At 41.0% G+C, this 24,203-nt stretch overlaps 1 protein-coding gene across 3 annotated transcripts in view; it reads right to left on the bottom strand.

The window, feature by feature from the left end:
- FMN1 (formin 1) overlaps positions 1 to 24,203 on the bottom strand; it is a gene marked incomplete at both ends in the record, with an annotated part of 376,429 nt that overhangs the window by 129,893 nt on the left and 222,333 nt on the right. For all 3 annotated transcript variants that reach the window (XM_084239702.1, XM_084239703.1, XM_084239704.1), the window contains 5 exons: positions 689 to 748; positions 1,841 to 1,987; positions 3,434 to 3,563; positions 9,382 to 9,470; positions 10,149 to 10,210. In XM_084239702.1, coding sequence (XP_084095828.1) covers positions 689 to 748; positions 1,841 to 1,987; positions 3,434 to 3,563; positions 9,382 to 9,470; positions 10,149 to 10,210 — 488 coding nt within the window. The remainder of the gene's footprint in view (positions 1 to 688; positions 749 to 1,840; positions 1,988 to 3,433; positions 3,564 to 9,381; positions 9,471 to 10,148; positions 10,211 to 24,203) is intronic.

Here is a 24,203-nt window from a genome sequence, read left to right as displayed (position 1 = left end):
GGAGATCTGACAGCTATTTTCCTGAGACTTTTCCATTCATATTGATTGCTATATTTCTCAACAGCTTAAACACTAGCTCTTTCTTCTCAAAGTTTTGGACTCCTTGTCCTCAATTTAATGAGAAGGAATAAAACACAGAAAATTGTGCTCAGGTGGATTTTCATAGAATTTTTTTTTTTTTCTAATTGTCGATGAAATCCAAGCAGGGAGGAGGAGTTTCTAACTCCACATCTTCAACTTAATCACAGATGAACATAACCGATAAAGTATTGGGTATTACTGCATCTTCATTTCCTCAACTTTGGCCTGCATGCCAGACTCTAGTTTCAAATACAACCAATTACTGAATGGATATTGATTTCACAGAGACCCTCACAATCTGGAGAGAAGGCACGACAATAGCTGGGGGTTGGGGGGGGGTGCAGGGTGCTTTCTCTGAAGTTGTGTTATTTGGTGGCTTGAAAGTCAGTATATTTGTGCCATTGAATAATGCTTCTCTTTACAAGAGTTGACTAAACTCTCTTGGCTTCAGTTTTCCCATCTGTAAACCAAGGAAGCTGGATCGTGCTCAAATTCTATGTTGGACTTGAAATCTGTCCATGCATCCATCATCCAATTTCTAAGTGCCAACTATGTGTAAGAGCTGAAACCCCATTAGTGTAGTTTTCCACATTATGCCATTTCTTACCTGATCATAGTAACGCAGGTAATATTTCACAACGTAGTCCACCAGATTAATTCCATTATCCTAGGTTTAAAAGAAAGGTAAATGAAAATCATCCTATGGGACTTGGGCCATATTACACAGTTGAGTCAGTTTGTGACCCTGATACTTTTAAAATTGGATACCTCTCCCTATTTCTTTTGACACTAGCAAGATTTCCCTCTCTCCTCCTTGTCTCATCCATTTTTTTCTGATATCTAAACAAAGTAATCACATTATACTACCCTTTGTGGGGGGGAAACCCAAACAGGTAATCCATAAGACCTCCAAGTATGGATAAAACAAACAAACACACAAAAGATTGTCTCTTAATATTTTTTGGCATAAAGCCAAGACAGGAGGGGGTGGGGAGTAATACAGAGAACCAGGGACTAGGACAGAAAACCATCCCTCCGTTCCACCTTTCAAAAAAAAGTGTGTTCTTAATGGTGTGAAAAACAATCAGGACAGCTTAAAAGGAACGCCAGGCCACTTTATGACCCTGGGAGGCCAGGGGCGAACAGGCCCTCCCACAAGGCAGCCTTTGTGTCTTGTTCACATGGCTCTAATTCTAATTTGCCTGTGTGTTTCCACTCCCTCCACTCCCCCTGCCCCCACGGGATGCCTAGATATGGGCTGGTTGTTTCTAAAGAGGTAGCTCTGCAGGGGTGTGGAGCCAAATGATAATCAGGCTCAGAGCGTTTGACAGTAGACCTCCAGCCCAATTGTTGTGGGCAAAGGAATCACTCAAATGTTCAGTACAAGTAATGATTCAACAGAGCTGTGCTACTCAGGAGTGAGTTAATTACAAGTAGCAGACACTAAATCTAGACCCCGCCCTTCAGTTAGGGCCCATACTGTATGCTTATCTGCTTTATTCTCAAAGTGTGGTTCAACATATAATTGTGTATGTTTCAGCGAACAAAGATTGGGAATTTTGCCACCAAAATAAGATCTAAGATGAAAAACCCATTTTTCTTTAAAAGTCAAAAGAAAGCAAAGAAAAAGATAAGTTGTTAGGGGGAGAGAAAAAATATATATATTAAATATATATACACACATATGTAACATATATATTTAATTAAAGGTGTAGAAGGAAAATTATGGCAGATTTCATTGATGAAAATGAACAAATACCCGACTTTTGACGTCCTTGAGTTTGGGCAGAATTTCTAAGCTATATCCATCTGCTTGTCCCCGAGTTCTATTTCCGCCATTCATATAATTTCCAAAAGCCAGAATAAGAGCTAAAATGTCCTTCACACTCTTCATGTGCAGCAAGCCCTGTGACAGCAAACACTGATTATTATGGAGAATTCCAGATGGAATATTGTTCATTCAACAACAAATATTTACTAAGTTTCCAAAAAGTTTGTTTGGTGGCATCTCAACAATGAGGAGTTGGTGAAATAAAAATACACTGAATTAAGTCATACATGTTTTAAAGATATACTAATAGTCATCGTGTTATCCCCTTTCAACGAATTACAAATTGTGCAAGATTTAATATCCAGAATTAAATATTAGTATTTACATTTCCAATGAAGTCAGCTTTATGTTTCAAAAACAAAGTATCTACACATTAAAAACAAAGAGTCATTATAGCTTGGCTTCACATTTCATGACTTCTGAGAGGAAAGGAGTTTAACATTATTTAAGAAGCATCTGTGTTTGGACAATATACCCATATACATGATAGTTAACTTCATACATACACACACACACACACATATATATAGTTAACTTCAGGGTAGACAAAATAGCAGATGTATTCTTCCCTCTCCCTGGGTATAATTATCAGAGTTGAATATAACATTTTCTAAGGCCATAGTCTATGTTAATTAAGTGTGTGCTGTTATGTCTATTAACTTTTACAGTTTTAAACAGCTTAGGGTTTTCTTCAGCCCTCCATCTCATTTATTTTTCTGCATCTTATCCCCCTACAATTGCAGATTTTCAAGATGATATTTTTTTCTTTTTCTCTACAGTCCTAAATTTATTTCCCTTATTTTAGGATTAAAAAAAGCAAACTGAATTCAACTCAAGTCTGACTTCTGCTCCTGCCATTTAGGGTGTTATTAGAAGGGATATATTTTGTAGAACTTACATTTTCTTTACTGAAATCTCATATTTTACAGAGAAAAATCATATCATCAAATAAGCGATTAAATACTACAGTAACTGCTGAGAGGCATGTCCTGTTATTAAGGACATGGGTCATTGTGAAAAAAAGTCAAGTGCTAGAATTTAACTTTATAATGAATAACAGCAGTGTGGCAAAGTCAACAGAAATTTATTTGCCTATCACTCATTATCATAGTCATTTATTTCATGTATCAAGTCTAGAATCTGTTTAGTTCACTATTTAGACACATTTCACATGATCAAATGCATGTGTCTAAAGCCAACTCTTTGGCAATTCAGACAGATGAGTGGATAATTACACTATGTAGGTTGGCTTGAAGAGGCCAGTATGTATAGTGGTAGGTATCTGAGAAAAAAAAATTTGTGTGTCATTTTTACCCCCCTTCTCCTTTTGTCAGTCTGTCTCACTAATCTGCACACACACATACACATACACACTCAGAGTTGGGCAGGAAGAACATACAATTCTAAGTTAAAAAACCTGAAAAAATCTTTCTAAACGGATTCCAGTTGATCTTTCCAACTTGCCCTTTATTCTTCATCCACTGTAAGGGCAAAGCTGTCTAAAATTAACAGCACACATACCTTAGAAGCTCGTGTGATGATTTCTACCTTTCGGTGCAAGGAGGTGATCCCTTCAGAAAAGACAGATCTGAAGATTATGCACTGGGCACGTTCAGCAAAATTAGGGATCTGGGCTAACTCATGTAAGAATCTGCAAAAAAATTCAGAATAATCATCTAGCTTCATACACAATCACAAGGAAAATGAAACAGCTGAGAAAATCCAGCCAGAGCATTCCTTATTTGACGATTTCAATTTAACAATTACATAAGGTATAAGATGGGCAAATTTAAGGAACTCCAGGGTGTGGCGTCATTTCTTTTTATGGGTTTCTATGATGGTGAAAAAATATGTATTGTAAAAATTACACTTTAGGAAGAGAAAGTTAATGCAAGTATACTGAACTATGATAAGTTCTCCATCTCTGTCTACGCAAACAGCAGACTAAACCCAAATGGAAAGTGTTAATCTTTATGAGGAAAAATACACAATAAACTCCCTTTATAAGGTAGCATTCTCTGAGGCGGTATTTACACAGGTTAAGTCAAGAGAGAAGCAAATGTCTGCAGACAAGTGATTAAAAAAATCTCCATTGAAGTAAGATTACTGCTACTAATTTTTCCTCAGTGAGTTAGATGATAGTGTATAATGATCCTATTCTAAGATGCTTACTTTTTCACAACATCTTACCTACATAGGCAGAGCTCACAGTGCAAAGCTGGGAACAAAGCAGGCAGTCATTAAGCAGACACAATCTAAAGTTTCTTAAAAACTATGGCCAGCCAGATCTTAAAAGCTAAAGGTGAGTGCTGACCTACACACAGAAGCTCACTGTCTGAGCAGCTGGGCACTGGTGCCCTTTGCAAAATTAAGTTGGAAAAGCTACACACTCTCCTGGCCAACCACCAGAGGAAGGGGTATAAACTAAAATGGGTGGAAAAAGTTGGACATGAATTCAAGAAAAGGAGAGAATCCACTAACAGCTATTAAATTCATTTTGGGGTTGAAATGACGATTAACTGATATTTCTGCAAGTCTTGGTCAACTCATAATATCATTCCCTTGACATTTTGCAATTTCTCACCAAGAATGCTTCTACATAGAAGGAAAGCTGGCGCCTCCTTCTTTCCACACCCAAAGAAATACCTCTGGCTTGTCTTCTGTGCCTCCTTGGCTTGTTGGGAGATTTGGGTTTCAACAGAGTCTAATTATCAGCTGTTTTGCTTGTTTATTCTCCAACCAGGTCAGGATTATCTTATTTTTAATGACATTGAGATGAAGCAATGAATGTCCAGAAAGCAGAATGTACCTTGTTTAAAGTTCTGTAATTCTCCTTATGAAAGCCATGTGGTTGCATAAAACAACAGAAACTTAAAGGAATTCTAAATTGCACAAGATGAAAAAACTACATTTATGTGTAAATTTCTTCTTCATCAAATGAGTACTAAACTATTTGATCTAATTATCACTGAAATCAAGGGCACAACAGTTTTCCCAAACATGAGCTTGTGGGACTGGTGAGATTTGGTCGTGTGGTGTCTTGGGAAGTTTTATTTATCCAGATGCAGCCGAGAGCTACCTCAGGGACAGGACCCTGTATCTCTCCCCTTCCAAGTGTGGCCGTGAGACACAAATCTCCAAATGGGGCTCAGCTCCCCCAGTTTGTACACTTCCTGGTTGAAACAAACCCAATGAGTGAACAGAAGAGAAGATACAGATCATCACCTCAGCTCACCAATAAGGACAGAGATGGAAACAAGCAAATGCTGGCTGAATCATTACATGTCTTTAGTCTCAAAAAACATTTAGATAAGTACGAGGAGGCAAGACTATGGGCTCACCAACTTATGTCACCCAGGAGCCTTGCTGGGGTTAGGACTTGCATTCTGAAGATGCTCAGAGAAGCTTAAAGCTCCCGTGTCCTGTGTGGGGGGCAGGGTCTGAAACATATCTGGAGTAGGGGGTGAGGGGAAGAAAGATCACGAATTTGACGGTATTTTTGAATGGAATTGAAAATGTGTTTCTGAAAATTAATACCACGGCATCAGCCACCAAGAATGTGAGTCAGTCCTTTACATATGAAGTATTGACAGCATATCAGGAGCCGTGCTGACACCTGGGGACAGAATTGAACTTGTACACAGTTCCTTTTGGCTAATCTGAGAAATGGATCCATCGTTACCATGGAGTGTGACAAATGATGTGCTGGGTTGATAACAGCCAGGGCAGCCTCATCTCTACCACTGCTGCAATGTGCTAAGAGAGCAGGAAGAGGGCTAGCGGTGCCAGTGAGTGTGGGGCAGTGATGAGAAAGCTCCTCAGGCAGCAAAACTCAGAGTACCGGACCAACACAAGGGATGAGAGAGCGTTCAGGGTAACCTGTGGTTTTGGCCTGCACACCTGGTGGAATGCGAAGAATAGGAAATGCTAGAAAAGCGAATTTGGAAAAATGACTCCATGTCACTTTCTGTCCAAAAACAACCATGCAAAGCCTTTAGGAAGAGAACAAGGGTTCCTTTCCTATTTATGTGGGGAATGCCAAGACATAGGTAAGCTCACAGACGATGAAGGAAGTATCTGACAAATATCTTACCCCCCAGCTGTGTTTCATACTCTACCTGTCAGAGTAAAGCTGAGAACTCTTCCATACATTCCCAAGGAGAGGGTCTTGGTCAGTGGGCCCTGGGACTTACAAATATTTATGGATTGATTTCTTTCTATGCCAGTTTAACTTTATAACCTAGGGCCAGCAATAGGGCACTAAAATACCCCCCAAAGAAATCATAAACTAGGGATCTTCCCATTTACCCACCCCCCAAACTCAGGCTTATTTTCCCAGGAAGAACTGGAATGTTAGTCATATACAAGATGGAGTTTCTGCACATCACATTTGTGGGTTATAAACCCACGGCAGCAATTCAGCTGAGAGGTAGAATGATGCAATGTGATCCCTTATTTTTATGCAACTAAAATTTGCTTTAGCACCCCCTAAACCCCCCAATTGGTATTATCTCAGGTGGGTGTGCACACAGGCGGCTGTGAACACAGCATAATTTTACGCTGCAACCTGTGTTCTTCCATAGAAGGGCACAGTGATAGAGCAAGTCAGTGTGTCTTTTATTGGTGGGGGGCCCAAGGCCACTGTGGTTTCAAGTAGAGCATCCTATGATGCTCCTGTGATGTCCTCACTCTAGGCCACACGGAAAGCACGCATCAGGCCTGATCAAACCCAGGAGAGAATGAGCTGCCCTCCCCACTATGCCACGGCAGAGTACAAAGACAGTCGAGGGAGTGGCTCCCCGGAGCCTGGTCCCAACAGATGACACCTCTTTGGGAAATGGCTTTCTAAATCCGGTACTGGGGTGCAAGAGAACTGATGAGGTGAGTGATGAGGCCAGCTTCTCCGTGCTGTGATTTATAGGACTGGGCACCATAGGGATCTCAGGAAATTGCAATGTTGCACCATAAATGATTCATATTTTCCAGTATGTAAAACATGCTTATAGTCAACTCACTTGGAGCTACTGGCAAATAAGTTGCCAGAGAATCAGACTCTGGCATAAATCAAACAAATGCTGCACTGTGTAAGAGGTCAGACGCAAAGGTGAAATTCATTTAGGCCTGAAGGCCCTGATTCTCTGTGCCTCTCCCTCCAGCCACCGTGCCCAAGCACATCACCTCATGTGGACCTCATGACAGTTCTCCTTGCTGTCCCTAATTGCTGTCCCTCCTTGCTGTTCGGGAAGCCATTACAGTGACCACTTGTATACTTTCAAAATGCTTTCTCTCCAGTTCACCAGGAAGGGAAGCAGGAATAGTTAGCTTATCTATTAATCACCATTATTAGGAGCCCTAGCAAGAAATCTTGAAAAGAAAAATCATGTTATAAAGGCATTAACACAAAAGAAAAAGAGGATCACTTGCTATAGCAGAAAAACTCACTATTCATTTCACGTGGTAGCACAGAGCACAGATCCCTACAACTTGTTTCTGAATGCCCTGTCCACTGAGGATGAGTTTTACCTTCCTAAATGGTTGGGAAAAGAATCATTAGATGGGCAACATTTCCCCACAGGTAAAAAATGATAACAAATTCAAATTTTAATCTCCATAAATGCAGTTTCATTGGCCACAGCCACCTATGCGTTGATGTATTTTCTATGGTTGCTTTTGTAGTAGTTCCCACAGATGGGGTGGCCCACAAAAGCCCCAAATCCTTCCTCTCTAGTCCTTCTCGGGAATAGTCTGCCAACTTCAGGCTCTGAGTAGAGTGCCATTGCTCAGCTTGGAAGAGCTGGCTCTATTCAGACAATCATGATATTCCTGATTGTCTCTGCTGTGGATGGAATGCTTGTATCTCCCCCCAATTCTGTTTTATATGTTGAAATTCTAACTTCCAGTGGGATAGGACTGGGACTGAAGGGGCCTCTGGGTGGTAGTTAGGTCTTCTGGAGGAACCCATGTGAATGGCATTAGTGTCCTTATGAGAAAAGACACAAGAGCTTGCTGTCTTTCTCTGCTTTCTCTGCTATAAAAAGCTAGCAGTCTACAACCTGGAAGAGGGCCCTCATCAGAACCCCACTGCACTGATGCCCTGCTCTCAGTCTTCCAGCCTCCAGGACTGTGAGAAACAAATCTGCTGTTTATAAAACACCCAGTTTAGGGAGTTTGGTTAATAGCAGCCCAAGCTGACAAAGTCAGGCCCAAATATTCCCCCCATGGCCTTGTTCAGTATCTAAATATCCCACTACTATTCGCTTCATTTTTAGCCATTGGCACCTTAATGGGAGTTAATTTATTTATTAAGAAACAGAACTTGGGGATAGGTATAGGATCAGTTAAGAGTGGAAGGTGGAAGGAGGGTGGGTCCTGCTGATGGAACAGAAGAGCAGTGCAACCCCATTTGTATCGAGTCATAATATTCTTAGGCTTTTTGAACTAACTTTGGAGAGGGACTTCATGGCGAGCAATGTCTCCAGGGTTCCCAGAATTACCATAAAGGCTTGTCAATCTCTGAGCAAATCCAGAACCCCCCCGCCCATGGTTTTCTGGACTTAAATGCCCCTCCATGTATAGAGTGGGGCACTCTAGAAGACCCAAGGCTAAAGAATGAAGGCTTCCATATAAGCCATAGGCCTTTGGACACTCTCCCGGGCTGAACTGTTATCTCAACCCGATCACTCACTTTCCTCTTTGTTGCCCATCGCTCACCTCTTATCTCCAGGCAGGGAAGGGTGACCGAAGTGGACATGAAGCGCACAAGACAGTGACAGGCAAAGGAGCCCTGTGCCCACTCTGTTCATTCCCACCACTGCACAGATTCCTGGGTGAAGTCTATGTGGTCTGCAGACCCCCAAGAGCCCAGCCGAGCACAAGAGTCACTCAGATGAGCACCCAAGTTTTCGGTTTTCAAAGGGTGTAGAACAACACCCTCAACTGTAGAGAAACAACTCTAAGAGTGAGTGCAGAGAAGAACAAGCAAAGAGAGGATGAAAAACTCACATCTAAACTGGGCAGAGAAGGTAGAGAAAATGGGGAGAAAGCTGGCACATTCAGGCTCCATTTACTGGATACAACAGTGAGGAAAATCAGTTTGAATCCTGTGACTCTGACCTCATCCTTTTAACTGCATCAGCAGAACCTTAAACAGAGCAATGACTTCTTCCTTCCTCAGTTACCCTTTTGGCCAGAATGTTTAGTCTAGGAGGAATTAATAAGTTGCTAGAACAAGAGAGGGGAGTCACGAGGGGTGGAGAAAGAGGTTGAGACATATTCTATCCAGCCGCACACATCTCCCGGCTGCTTTCCCAGAGGCAGGCCGCTCTGCTCATGCAACAGGTCATGGGCATGACGGTGCTGTGCCTCGCTCACTGCACAATTTACAGGGGGAGCCTTAGAGCCAGGAGGCAGGAAGAAAGAGCCTACACTTCTCTTTGAGGCCGAGGAGAAAAGCATTCAAGCATTCTTACTGCTCAGGTTTATCCAGCAGCTTCACTTCCTCTTCTTTGGATGTCTCATAATACTTTCTTATTTTAACCAATTCATCGTCTTGGGCTCGCTGTGTTGAAACAGAAACAAAATGCACCAAAAAATGAGCAATGTGGGCCTTCCTGGAGGCGCAGGGGTTAAAGAAAGCACTATCAAGCAATTGCCAGCTACTGCAGCATGCAGTAGTTCCTGTCTCGCCCACTGCTCCCCTCAGCAGTGTATTTCAATGGATCCACCTGTTCTGCTCCCTACTCTGTCTCTGGTGAATCCTCTCACCCCTGCCCCCGCACTTCTGGCCTGCATAAATAAGAATTAAAAAAAAAAAAAGCAATGAGAATCCATCTAGAGCATTATGTTTCAAAAATGTGCCCCTGAACCAGCAGTCACATATGAAACTCGGGATAGGGGTGGGGGAGGAGAGGCCTGGGTTCCATAGGATGGAAGTAGCGCCCACCATGAACTGTACCCTCCCCGCCCCCCAGGCTGTGATGGGATCCACTAACCCAGATACCGAGGTGCTGGTCAGGAACCTAGTGCTTTCCCTGCATGTACCCTCATTTGAACTTGAGAGTCTGTGCCTTCATCACTCGCACGCTATGCCAAATCCTGACTACCAAGGACTATGAACGGCTTGGTGATTTTCCAGGTGGAAGGATTCACATTAACCATTTTTTAGACTGCACCCCCTTTCAGTTAGTAAAGATAGGGACATATAGACACTGTGACTCTGCAGGTCTTTGATACTCACATTTTCATATAAGGCTGCCAGGGTTTCCAGATCCACCACAGAGTCATCCACATTGAAAATGGCTGCAGAGAACACAGAAAGAAAGGAAAAGAGAATAAGGGGTTTGATGAGACTCCCCACACCACCTTCTAGTTCAAGTCTAGCTTCCAAGCAATATAATATTGCACTTTCTCACACAGTTGCATCCTTTGGCATGTTTCTGCTACCTCTTTTTTTTTGTACCAGGAGTTCCAAATGAAAGAAACCACAATGGTTCCTAATGTTAGCCTCAGCCTTAGGCCTGCCTGGTTTAATTCCTCAAGCTCTGTCTCCTTTCTGAGGTTTAATTTAGTCTCCACAGGAGAAGTGTTTGTGCTTTAAAACTAAATCAGTTTGTAGGTTTGAAGCATAATTTTAAATCTTTCTTCCCGGCTGGTAATTGAAGAGATTTAGTACCTAATGCACCAGAACTGACTCTTGCCCAACCAGGAAGAGAGAAAGAAAAAAGACAATGTTGGCAAATTAAATGAATTCAGGCATGTGATTCCAGGCACCTTCCACGGCCACTGCAAACATCTTGTTTGGATTTTGAAAGATAAGAAAAAGCAATAATTGCATCAATGGCAAATTGAGATTATGGAAACCTCCCATGAGCCAGTCTGAAGGCAAGTTCTCTTTCCCATGTTTTTATTAGGATTCTACTTGTTGTTCTGAATCTTAAATAAGTTGTTTAGCTGTTAACTGATACGCTGATGATTGCATTGAGAGAGGTTCCTTTCCCCATATCCTAGGATACAGACATCAAGATTTTAAAGTCTTAATGGATTTGGCAATCAAAGTGTTTGAAATAGTCAGCTCCACATCTTTAAATAATTATTCAAAACTAATAAGGTTTGTCCCCTCAACCCCACCCCCCTTCTATGACTTTACATTGTGAAATTAACCAGCACGCTAGTAAATTTTCTCCATGGCAGGCTAATTAATTTTATTAAACCAACCAGTGATATTTAGAATGTCTTAAAATTTTGCTCGTCAGCCATTATTCTCTTCATTGGTGTTACACACGGTTTTCAGAGAAGGTAGGGATCAAGGTAAAGGGCAGGTTGCTTTCAAATTGTTTTGCTTCTTCTGTGGTTTAGAAGCATAGGAACCCCCTTCTACAATTTTAACAAAGTTAATTAACTACGCTGAGATCATGTAACTTCACAGAACACCGAGAAATGTACTTAAAATTCCTTCACTGGCCACCTTCTCTAACTCAGGAGTTAATCAGCAAGCTATTCCTAGAAACGTGGGTGAGTGAGAAAAGAAGAGGTTAATATGCTGGTGACACAGTCACTCGCCTCGGATTCCACGGAGACAAAGGAAAATTACACTTCTGAAAAGGTCACTCTGAAACCACAGAAGAAAAAAAACATAGTTTGAAGAATGAAAGAAAGAGCGAACCCTCGCAGGACTGTAATATTTTTAGTGTGGAGATAAGGTGAATTCACTAATTTCTTTGGTAGAATCATGCGTTTTTAAATGTCTGGTGCTTTAAAAGACCAAATATCCAGGAATGATGTCTATTTTCATAAAATTCCAATGTTCCCCTACAAAAATCAGCCAGAACTTCTGAAAATAACTGATCAGAAATGGTCACTTTGAATTTAATCATACTTCCTAGCTACTATTTGTGTTTCTCTGTGTGTGTGTGCGTGTATAGTTACAGGCAAATAGTCTTGACTAATGAGGAAGAGAATGATCTGTGGGTTTCTTTTTCTAATGAGCAAATATTTGGTTTTCAAAAGTTAATCAGTGGGTCTCAGACACTCAGCGTGACAGGTTAGATGGTGAGCCAGTTGCGCCTGCTGTGCTCGGGCGTCCAAAGGAAACACCCAGAAGGGACAGGCCCAGAGAACAAGTATGGGATCTGGAGATATTTATTCATTCATTTACCCATCCCTTGAATAAATATTTGTTGAATGTGTATTAAGTGCCAGAAACTGTTCTAAAATGCTGGAACATTTTAGAATAAAGTTAGAAGTGTCTTATGAAAAATAAGTCAAAAGCGTCTTTTAAAAAAAAAAGTAGTTTAAAAGTGTCTGAGACATTCAAAGTGCTTGCTTGCATGAAATGTAAACTCAAGCTTAGGGGACAGAAAGTAAGCTCAGAGATAAATCATTTCAGATAAAGATATACTGCAAAGGAAGTAAAATAGGGAATTGAGCAACATTAAATTGGATGATCAATGCAGGCTTCTCAGAGGAGGTGAGATTTAAGTTAACACCTCAAGAGGTCGGTTCTGTGAATGTCTGGGAGTAGAGCAGTCAATGGACTGGTAACCGCAAAATTAAGCTTCTTTTTTCCTGGTAAGGAAACAAGTTCAAAATACAGAAGGTGATCACCATGAAGGGGATGACTTACTCGATTACACAGCAGGTTTAACTGTCTGAGCTTCTGCAGATCCATAAATGGGTCTAATACCACTTAATGACAATATTAAGTGAGGTGATATATATGCTTGGCATAGTACATGGGCCAGATATGAACTCCAAAAGGCCCCTATGAACTCTGATTATGATTTTAAATACATGCATTGTTAATGTGTTTTAATGCTTGCTGATGCCTTATCTCCTTTAACATCTGGAAAGAATTAGAGAAAGTACCAAGTAGCTTATGCTAATAAATGAAACTTGCCAGAATTGTTGAGTGCTTCGGATAGGAGTGGTTGCTACTAAGCCCTTTTGTTCCTTCAGAACTCTGCTCGAAGCCCAAAGTTGGGAAGCACTATTAACAAGTATATCTGCACAAATAAGTCCAATTGCCAAAAACAAAATGAATCAAGTTTCAGAAGGGAAATGCAAGATAACTTTGGGTCTATTTAGAAAGTTAACCTAACTTTTACATCTAACTTCCACCTTTTCCACCAATCCATCTTTCATCACACAAAGTTAGTTTTTTTAAACCATGGGGCTCAAAATCTTCCTTGATGTTTAAAATACCTCAGGTGTCCTTTGTTTGAACATCAGATGATGTTCGAAAGTTTTGGTCTGATGTTTAAGCCTATTCTTTCCTGGCCTCAAGTTACATTTCCAGTCTCATCTACCCCTTCCCCGAGGTACCCTGTGCTCAGTCATTCTGGGCGACTCCTCATTCCTGAACATGCCAACAGCATCCTCCCTTCGCATACCTCATCCTCCAAGGCCCAGGTGAAGGGTTTCCTGCCCTGGGAAGATATCTCCTAACCTTTATATCATCAAGTCCTCGCTTTTTTCTTTGGCTATGGCACTGCATTCATATGGATCAGGGAGAAGACAGTGCATTTTAAGAATCTGTATAATGGTGTGTTGCCTAACAGTTTATCTCCCCAACTGGATAGTGAACCCTCATTCTGGGTGCCAGAAAGTCTCCTGGTTATAAGAAGATGGAGTCTTGAAAAGAAGAACATAAAGTCTTCCAAAAAAGTTAAGATTTTGACAGATGAAAATATTTTATGATGGAGGGTGTGTCTGCATTAGGGTTGTTCTCCCCATTTGTTCCTGCTCAAAGGATTAATTAGTAGAGTTGTAGGACCATGTCTTCACTCACACACTCAGTATAGACACCTTGCTTGCCTAAATATTCCACATCCCAAACAATTGGTTTTACAGTGAATATTTTCATTTTAAAGAGAAAACTCCCTTCATTCTTCAAAATATTTCAAGTAGCAGCATCACTTTAGGAGAAAAAGTTACAACTGAAAGTTCAACATTATATGGCTTCGGGCAGACACCTGAAAGATGCATGTATGAATTGTCATTGAGTCAAAATCATTCCAAACAATGAGCATTTGTAAATTTACAGTAAGTGCCAGAGAACTTCAACTGGGAGCATGTGAGCCATTCCCAGTGGAAGCAGCAGATGCAGACAGGCTCATGGACTATTTACACAACGGCAGGTAGTTAATGTTGATGTATAGAGAGGACCAGCCAGGGGGACTATGGAGATAAGGCTCCAAACATTGTTTGGAGCAAGGTCTTGTGGAATTCCAAATGTCATGGTGAACAGCCTGTAATGCCCTTGATGCAAGGCAGGGAGGTGTTGAGCAAGTACAAGTAGGGGAGAAAATGGACAGTTATGTTACACAGGGTGGGTCAGAATTTGGAATAACTCATTTAGATCCTAATCCGGTGGGTAAGAGGTAGTAAAGCGTGCATGCTATGGACACAAAGGACAGGGCAAAAAAGAAAGACACTAGAGGGCAGGACCGAGTGGTACAGCTGACACGCCAGGAGTGGGGAATCTGGGGTGTCCAACTATTCCCAGACTTTATGCCTAGCTTAGGGGCAAGAGATATAGGCCACCCACAGAGGAGTTTTAAGAGCTGGATAAACTTGATCATCTTTCCCCCAGGACGTGGTAGGAGAATGGAGGAGAGGCAAAAGACTGATGAAGGAAGAAGTAGATAAATTGAGGGCCAATGCCAAGTATCCTATTGAAGGCTCTCCCCACCCATTTAAATATCTTAAAATGAAAAATTAAGATGCAGTTCAGAGGTGGAAGAAGTCCTATCAAGAGATCATCTGGTTGAGTCCAAGAGCTTAAGGAAATCACATTGTTTCTCTTATTTCTACCCTGAAGAGCAGCTGAGGAAGGTTAGCTTATTGGCCCAAGGTCAAAAAGTAAGAAAAGTCTAAGTCCTAGCATTCCTAGATGAGATTATACAAAATTCTGCCTCCTAGTCACCAAATATAAAACTCTCAAGTAGGGTCAGAATTAACACCTGATAATTCTATGCCCCCAAATACGCAAGCATCAGTTTTTGAGGCTGCTTACCATCAAACTGAGTAGCCATTATACGAGCTCACTTAGTTAACTGATGATTATAACAGACAAAAAGGCAGTCATTGATTAAAATATTTCGGGAGTTACTAAGGATCAGCAAACTCCTTCTGTCTTCTACTTTCAAGACACACGCTGTCTCCCTTGCTCCACAGCTCTCACACATTATGCACACAAGTCTACACCATTCTCCAGCAAGCCTCAAAGCCCTGATACAGTAATTCCCAGTAATCCCCGCTTTTGTTCCCATCTGTATAGGGCTCATTATACCAACACTCCTGCACATGGTGTCAGAAAGGTGAAGTGTCAAATCCACAAAGGGGAGACCCCAACAACTCATTGCTACCGCAATATCAATCATTGCTGGTGGTTTTTACTTTTATCTCCCTCTCTCCTTAGTTGTCCCCATTCACACTGTCAGTTCAGTTAGAATATTTCACCTACACCTCACAATATGTCAAAAGGAAGTAGACACACGCTGTGAAAAGCTGGTAATTTTATTGGGTTCCTTTACCTTTAAAAATCTGTTACTTGGTCAAGTCTGGCTTCTGGGCCCCTTTTTTGCAGGGAAATTGAGGCAAACATTTTTATGTGGTCCTCTGGTGCCTGCTCTGTACTCCAAGAATTATATACACCAGGATCATTAGAGTAGTGTTTTGCCCATTAAGATATAATAACCGTCAGAAGGGACAAAAAGCAGATCCGTATCACAAATTCAAACTAACAGGCGCACATAAAAACTATGCGCCTGCTTCAGGAACACGCACAGGGTCAGGGTCTGATACCCGAGGTAAATTCCCTCTCCGCTTGGAAATGGCTTTTCACCAGCCCCGGAGAAGCAGAAAGAACAGGCAGGAGTTCCCCTGGCCCTGCAGCCATCTTTAGCCCTGAGCACTTCCCCCTAGTGCACCCTGTCTAAATAAACAAAGAATGACTGGTTTGCTGTTTGAAAAGCTTCTAATTAGTTAAAAACAAGCAGTTGCTTAAGGGAGCTGTTCTTTTCGACTGAAGGAGCACCTTTGGGCAAGAAACAAGTGGGGGACTGAGGTAGGTGAGGCACACTCCTTGGTCTGTTCGTTTAGCCAAAGTAAATCTGGTGGTCCAAGGTGTGGAAGATGCTGCAGACTGACAGGGTGGATTGCTTCTCCAGGCTTGCGCTGACGTGGCCTTTTAAAATAACCTCGGTGGGGCTCACCGCGAGCTTCTTTGACTCTTCTTAAGGGGCCAACATGATACGCTGCCCAAAATAGGTGTGGGTAATAATCCTTTGCAAATGGACAAGATGTAGTCTCAGCCCCCAAAAGTAAAGATTTAAAGGATTGACTCTGGGTAAGAAGTTATTTCACAATGTTGGCTGTTTTGCACAAATGAGTGACATTTTCAGGGCTCAAAAGACTTGATTTGTAAGGAGCAAAGAATGGAATAGGGAAAGCAACATAGACGGCCTCAGGTTTTTAAAACTCTCTGGTAACCTACTCCAAAACAAAACAAAACAAAACAAAACAAAAAAAAGTAAACGCCCACAAACCAACTCCCCCTAAGCTCAACCAGGGAAAAGGCAAGAATGTGGAGTGACGAGGGAGGTAGGGGCAGAATCCGAGTGCTGAGGAAAGGGAGAACAAGAACACCTCACAGCTTTGACTCCCAACAATGACACCATTACTGAGAGGGAAGACCAAGCTGATGACAAAACTGGGCAAGAGGTGAGAAGGTGGGTGGGGAGAGAGGAGTGTGGAGGAGCAGAACCATGCGGAGGCCAGCAACAGAAGTCACTTAGAACCAGCCTCCCATGGAAGCTGTGTAGCCAGGACTCTTCAGAATGCCCAGAGCTCTCCTCAACATGCCTTGTGTTTTCCCTTCCGGCCATTAAGTTCCATCTCCCATAGGCACTGGGCACACCTGTGCAGGTAAAATTGGCACAGACTCATTCTGTGTGGATGAAACGCTAAGGACACCAGCTATGAAGCAGCTTAAAGGACTCTGTTCACTGTACCAGAGGTGGGGGGAGTAGGCAGACCTTACTGGGGATTAATAATAAATTAACAGCTAACATTTGGGCCTTCCTGGTGGCGCAAGGGGTTAAGTCTCGCACTATGCAGCTATCTGCAGCCACTGCAGTATGAGTTCGATCCCTGGCCAGGGAGCTAACCCTCATAGGGCACAGCAGACCTCTCCTGTCTTGCCCACTGCTCCCCAGGCAGTAGAGCTGCCTTTTCTGTTCCCCACTCTGCCTCTGGTGAATCCTCTCCTCTCCCTACCCCACCTCTGGCCTACAACCCAGTTCTTGCATACATAAATAAATAAAATAAATCTTAAAAAAGAATAATAGCTAACATTAGTAGGAGCGTCCTGTGGGTCAGGGAGTTGGAAATCTTCTACATTTATTCATATGAGTTGGTATTATTGCTGTCCCTAGTTTTAGGGATGATGAAAAAACAAAGTCACAAAATTTGATTCCTCAAGCTCAAGTCCATCAGCCGATTTACTAGGCCATTGTTGTTCTTCCTTTATAAGTGTTAGGCTATAAAAATAATCACTTCAACTAAAATCTCCACCACCTGAAAAAAAAAATCAAAGACCCAACTGCTCACAATTGTCTCTATAGAAATCTTGTTCTCCAAATGACATCACATGCTTTTACATTAATCTATACTCTCCCAGTGAGAGTGGGCTAAATATCCTTTGTGTGTAATATTCATCCACAATTTCAATATTATTTAACTATCATTTTAATACATATTTAATTCAATTCTAATTTGTTATTTTAATTTATGTTATAATAAATGATCAAACTCCAATCTCTGCAAATTATTTGTAGTTATTCAAAATAATCGGTATTGCCATTGACATCATAGCAAGGAGTTTCTACAAAAAAAGAAAACCTGGAATTTGAAAAGGCATTATTTTAAGAGAAAATATAAAAAGAAAAAAAATGACAGTAATATAAAAGTCCAATTTTCTTGAAAAGATATTAATAATTACAACTTTATACTCCACACCAGAAATGACTAGAAGGGAAAGCAAAGACAGAGACAACAGACAAAAAAATGTAGAATTACAAACATAAGTTGCCTTCAGATTCATAAAGAATAAGTGCTTTGAAGGGACTACATCTTACAGTCTTACCTAGAGTGCCAAATGCCTGCCAGACTGTCATGTTCATTGTTACTGGCCTAAATTTGAGCTTTGATGGAACCAGGAGGCCAGTGTAAACCACAGTAAACAGGCATTGGCTGGGATGTGGAAGAACTGACAACCCAAGAGGGACCCTTATCAAATTTAGTCCCCAAAAGCTCAAAGTCACCAAATTTTATAATGTAAAAATCTCAACTTTGTAAAGTAAAAATCTCAATTCTTAAGACTCAGTCCAGGCATGTATTAGGCCTCAAGGTGCCCTAGATGCCATTTTATAGGTGCAATTAAAATTGTCCATGGTTCAAACCTCAAAGAAGGGCACACAGCATAGAATTCACAAGGCTTCCCCTCCTACATCCCCTCTATTCTCTGTAGGGTAGTGGAATGAGAAACAGTTTGGGTTAAGCTGCTTCTGTTCGTCCATTAGTTCTGGTTCTTTAAGCCAAAATTACATTCCAGGCAGATTGGATGGTCTCAGCCAGTTGCCTGAAGGTAAAGTACAAAGAAATGCCACCCTCTGCTTTCTGGACTCAGGCTTGAGTGAAGGAATGTACAATGGTTTAGAAAGAGGTGGGCGGGACCCCTGCTGCTCAGGTGTTTAAGACTCAGAGGGAGGAAGAGAACAGTGGGAAAGGAAAGGGAAGTATTAGAGCCACTATTTATATTCACCTAAATATTTTTTTAACAACTGAGCTCTGCCAATACATAGTAAGTGTGTGACCCTGGTACCCTGATCCAGCAGGTCACCACCACATGTCACATTTAGGGTGTAAACACCTTCATTCATGGCGTCCTCACTGATTTTACTCTCAAGGTATTATGATTTGGGATGGGGGGGGGCACTTAAATGAAGCTTTCTGATCCTAAAATCTGGTTTTAACTAAAATAAACTTGACAAAATAAACAAGTTGGCTTCAAAAGATTCCTGCAGAGAAATCCCAGATTGAAGATAATTGACCAACAATAAGAAAATGACAGAGCAGACACTACAATTGCTAGTAGAAGCTCTTTATCAGTCATGAAACAAGTTAAAAACAGGGACAGCGTCAATCAGATTTGCCAAAATGCTGTCCTCATCAATATGTAATGAGAATTTTTCAAGAGACTGAAATATGGATTTAAATCTGTTATTGTTAATCATGAATCTCACCCAATTTATGAATTGGGTCTGGAGACCCAATTAACTAATGACAATCCAAAGCCATCAAAATTAGCAAAACATTTAAAAATACTGATCTCATGTTCACTCATATTCTACATAGGTTTATTTATTTTTATTTATTTATTTTTTAAAGATTTATTTATTCATACAAGCACTGGGTATAGTCAGAAGCACGGGAGGGTGAGAGAATTTACCAGAGCCAGAGCGGGGAGCAAAACAGGCAGACTGACGAAGTACACTGCTGAGGGGAGCAGGGGGTGGCAGGAGAGGTCTGCGCGCCATGTGGGACCCTCGCCAGCGGCCAGGGATAGAACCAGCGCTGCAGAGGCTGCGGGCAGCTTCGCAGCCCAGCACTCAACCGCTGCACCACCAGAGGAGGCCCTTTTACATAGGTTTATAATGTGCTTATTAGTTCTGTTACACATTTACATGATGTGTGCGTATTGGAAAACATACCTTGAGATGTCTTAGAAAACACGTTTAGAAACATGTTTAGAAAACATACTTTGAGAAGGATGCTCTAAAACTTTTTATTGGCAAAGGAGTACAATACAAAAATTTGGAGATCACCTACTTTACCTTTAAGGCTAAAGTTAGAATGTTCCCTAGTAAAGTCCTAGACAATTTATGGTGAATTGCAGATGTCTGATCAGATTTAGTATGATTTAGACAACTAGCATAGACCTCAGCAGACATTTTTGGAAGTAATTGGGCAAAAGGGAAAAAAGTCCTGTGGGTATTCCCAGATCTGAGTTTTGAGACTCAGCATGTAACTAACTAGCAATCTTCTCTTACGTTTTGATTTGAGGTTCCTAAACATAGCCTTTGATGCAGCTGACCTTCCAACTAAGATTCTGAACTAGTACGAACTGAATTGAAAAATGTTTTATTTTGATGTCAGATTAAATATTATAAATATGAATTCTGAGTGTACGGGAAATTCCAAATGAATGCCAGGAGGTTTCTGGCACCTAGTCTGTTGCAATGCATACAGAGATTTATATCAAAAAGAGTCAACAGCAATTTTCCATCTCCCCTGGGAAAAGACTAAGAGGAAATCACTAACGTGGAATGAAAACACTAATTTGCAATCATGTAGGCAGTCACTGTGTCCAAGGATGCCAAAATGCTTTTAAATATTAGTCATTCAGTTTAGCAGATGGAAAACCAGAAGTAAGTAAATCACTTATCCAGTCTCTCTTGGACCAAATACAGTGCTGTAGATAGTATGGCCAGTTTCCTGAAACCATTCTTCCTCCACAACCAAACTCCTTCCTTTAGTCAGGCAGTGATTGGCTTTCTTTCTACAACATATCCACCATTTCTAACCTAGATCTATCTATTTAGTATCAGGCTAGAATTTTCAGATGCTCCTGGAACACTTTAATGTCAGTGTCTCCAGTCAGCTCACACTCAAATCAAACAAAACAGAGCTCACTTTTATGCTTCTACCCATGGTTTTCATCCTCCACTTCCAGTTTACATTTTGGGCACCATTATACACATTCTTGCTGAAGCCAGAAGCCAAAGTTACATCTAAGATTTCTCCACCACTGCTCAAATCTGATGTGATTCACAGTAATAATTCTCTCTCCTAATAGCCCTAGTATAGGAACTCTCTCCATTTCCATTGACAGACACAGCCTTAGTTCTGGCCTTCATCATTCATCATAGAAACAACCACAATCCCCTTCTAACAGATTTATCCACCTTCATTATCATTTTTGTATATTCACTCAACAGACACTTGGAAGACTGTCTCTCAGGTACCAGGCACAGTAAAGGTGCTGGGGGACTTATCAGTGAGCAATCTCCCTCTTGGAGTTCATTGTCTGGTGGTGGGTTTAAAAGAAATCATAAGTAGGTGAACAATGCAATATTAAGTGCTATGTAGAAAATAAGAAAATTGACTTTGGGCAATTTAAATTAGGGATAAGGAATCTGGAAGGGCCTCTTTGAGGTACCATTTTAGCTGAAATCTAACAAAGCAAATGTGTGAGCCATAAGGAGTGGTGTGGAAAAGCATTTCAGACGGAGAGAACATGCAGTACCGTCCATTCAAATCACGCCAAGTATTCAAAGGCACAATCGAAGGAAAGAACATGGTCTTTTTAAGGAATTGAAGATGACCACTGTGGTTAGAACACAGTGAAAGGGGAAGCCAAAGCAGAGCCAAGTGAAAGAGGAGAGGTGAACTTGGCCAGAGGATACAGACCTCGGAGGCCAGTCTTTCACAACCTGCAAGATATTTCAGCACTCAAGATTGCGGCATTTTGTCTGTGTTACTCTTAAATTTTGTCTCCCCGTTACTGATGGGCTAATGTCCAAATTTTGTGTGATGATCTTCAGGTCCCTTCCTGTTTTAGAAGCTGTTTGCCTTTCTAGTCCTGTGCCCAAAACCAGTACATATTCACATGGGATCTAGGCACCCCAACTGTCCTTCCTTTACACATGCTGCCCCTCCTTGATTAGAAAGACTCCCCCTCCATGTGATGACCACCATATTATTATCCTGGACTCATCTTAAGTTTTATAGGAAGGGTCAAGATATTGCTTTCAGTTATTTCACAATCAAATCAGCTGTAAGCATGGACTGTTGGAACATCTCTCCCACCGCCCTGTAAGCTCCTGAGAATTTTAGTCTGGATCTTTTGTGTTGTGGAAGTCATGTTGCCTAACATAGAGCTGGCGTTCAGTACACATTTATTGAGAGGAGCAGGAAAGAGGTAAGGAGGAGGTAAGGAAGAAAGAAGTGAGGCCCAAATGCACTGGAACAGAATATACTTGGCATTCCGAGTCTATCTAGTTTAAGGGTTAGTCTATATTGTTGTCTTTTCAATCAAATTAAATTCAACAAACATTTTTTGAATAATTTTTATAATTGCACATGAGCCCAAGACGTTGTAAATAATGCTTAAATGTCATAGACATTCCTAGTAAAGAAAAGCAACATGACATAAAGGAACAAACACTTGATCTGCTATTTTACTCTTGATAACATCATGAGGTACAAAGCTCCCAATTTCCACTTCCTGAACATACATGTCAGGCAGTGTCTAGAGTACCATGGAGAAGTGCTCACCTGACAGACAAGGATTATAGATTTCTTTTATAGAGTTAAACCAGTGAAAGCTGAATTATAGATCTATGGAAGGGAAGCATAGACTGAAATGCCCAAATCTATTCTCTTAAGGCTACTGAAATATAGTCTCAGCAAGGGGGTAAACAACAGTGCAAATATATACAAAGCCAAGAGGAGACGAGTGATAATGGAGGTAACAATAAACAGGTACTACAAATATTTTCATTATGGCAAAGGAACATTCTCGTCTCTAAGTGAATATACTAACTTTCTGGTTTATACATCAGTTCCACGTGAGTTTAGAAAATGCAAGTTAGAGCTTCTGTCTTTGTGCACTGACAAAGATGAATATGTGAGCGAAAGACTGAAGAATAGCCTCTGAACTGTGGTTCTTCACTGGGGTTGATGTGCTGTGTGACCCTGCCTGGCTGCCAGCTGGCCTGCCACAATCAGATCTCACTGCAGCTCCCCCCACCCTCCCACATTCAAACAAATGTTTTAGACCAACGTCAGCACAGGGAGTCCTTTCATCAGGATGACAACATAAGGCCAAGTGCATTCCATTCACAACCAGTCATAAACTCAAAATGAAATGTAACTGACACAGTCTGGGCTCTTAAGTGACCTTCAGATGCCACTGTCAATCAAATGATTCTAAAGAAAAATTAAGCTCTGATTATATTGCCATATTCATCTGGAATGCATTACTAAATGAAGACATGTAATGGGTATTTTTTTTATTTTTTCAGAACTTAAGAGTCAACTCTGTGGTAGACCGTGGAGGAGTTTGACGCAGGAGAGAGAACTAAAATGGCGCCCATAAGTTCTAGAAGTCTGTGATGCTACAATTGGCATTCCCAATGCTAAAATGAAAGTTGGCTTCTGCTTCATGTAAGCATGTTCTGGGCCAGAGTAGAATACTGGTAAAGGTCTGGGGGAACTTACTTTTTACTCAGCTCACAATGAACATTTGACCCTACAAGGCGAGAATGCCCAGGGAAGGTTCATAGCCCTGCATTGGTACTGGAATAGCACATAGCCAGAATAACTCTTATCCATATGGCTACCTGAAATACAGGATGTGCCTAACAGGAAGCAGATAATGTCTCAAGTGACATGGCCATACCCATGGTGCTGCACATCTTGATGAGGACACAAGCATACTTGGTTTTCACATGGCTCATGATGAGCATTGTTTAGGACAAGACTCTACCCCTATTCCCGAATAATCCCTTTCTAATTTTAATGACTGTATCATAGAAGTTAGTCTCCTTGACAGAAGGCTCTACTGTCTCATCCCAATATGTTTAACTTTTCCTTTTTTTCCCTTTGTTTTAATATTACATTCTCCTGATTTAAATGTACGTCTAATACATAAAGTCACTGAAGAATCCTTTTCTAAGATTCCTTTCTAAATGTCATGGTGAAACTTTTTAATCACTCTCTGCCCCTAACTCACATCAACCAAGGAAACGTTTTCTGAGGTTTAATATTCACATTTATGTAGTCAGTTCTACTCTTTAAACTTAAATATGAAAAATAGCTTCTTGGAATATTCTGTCCTCTAATTCAGGATATTTTTTAGTTTTAGTGGAATTTTTAATGTTTACAATAAAGCAAAATCTTAAGTCCTTCACAGAGTTTCTTTGAGAAGAAAGTGTGTGAAAGTATCTCAAATGTCTTTCAGTTCAGGATCTCTGTGAATCTTCTGCTGTGTACTAGAATCAAATAACTGGGAGGCAACACAGACTGAAATCTGAAGGGTAGTGTGGTCTGAGAGTGCTTCCCTGTTAAACCCATGCTATATTCTACTGACACCACCAACAGGATATTATATTACCAGTCAGAAAATATTACTAGTGACATCTGAAAACAAAGATTTACATTTAATTGA

The sequence above is a fragment of the Talpa europaea genome (genome assembly GCF_964194135.1).
Source record: "Talpa europaea genome assembly, chromosome: 8".
Lineage (NCBI taxonomy): Eukaryota > Metazoa > Chordata > Mammalia > Eulipotyphla > Talpidae > Talpa > Talpa europaea.
Note: the sequence above shows the minus strand (reverse complement) of the source record. Positions and strands in the feature narration are given on the sequence as shown.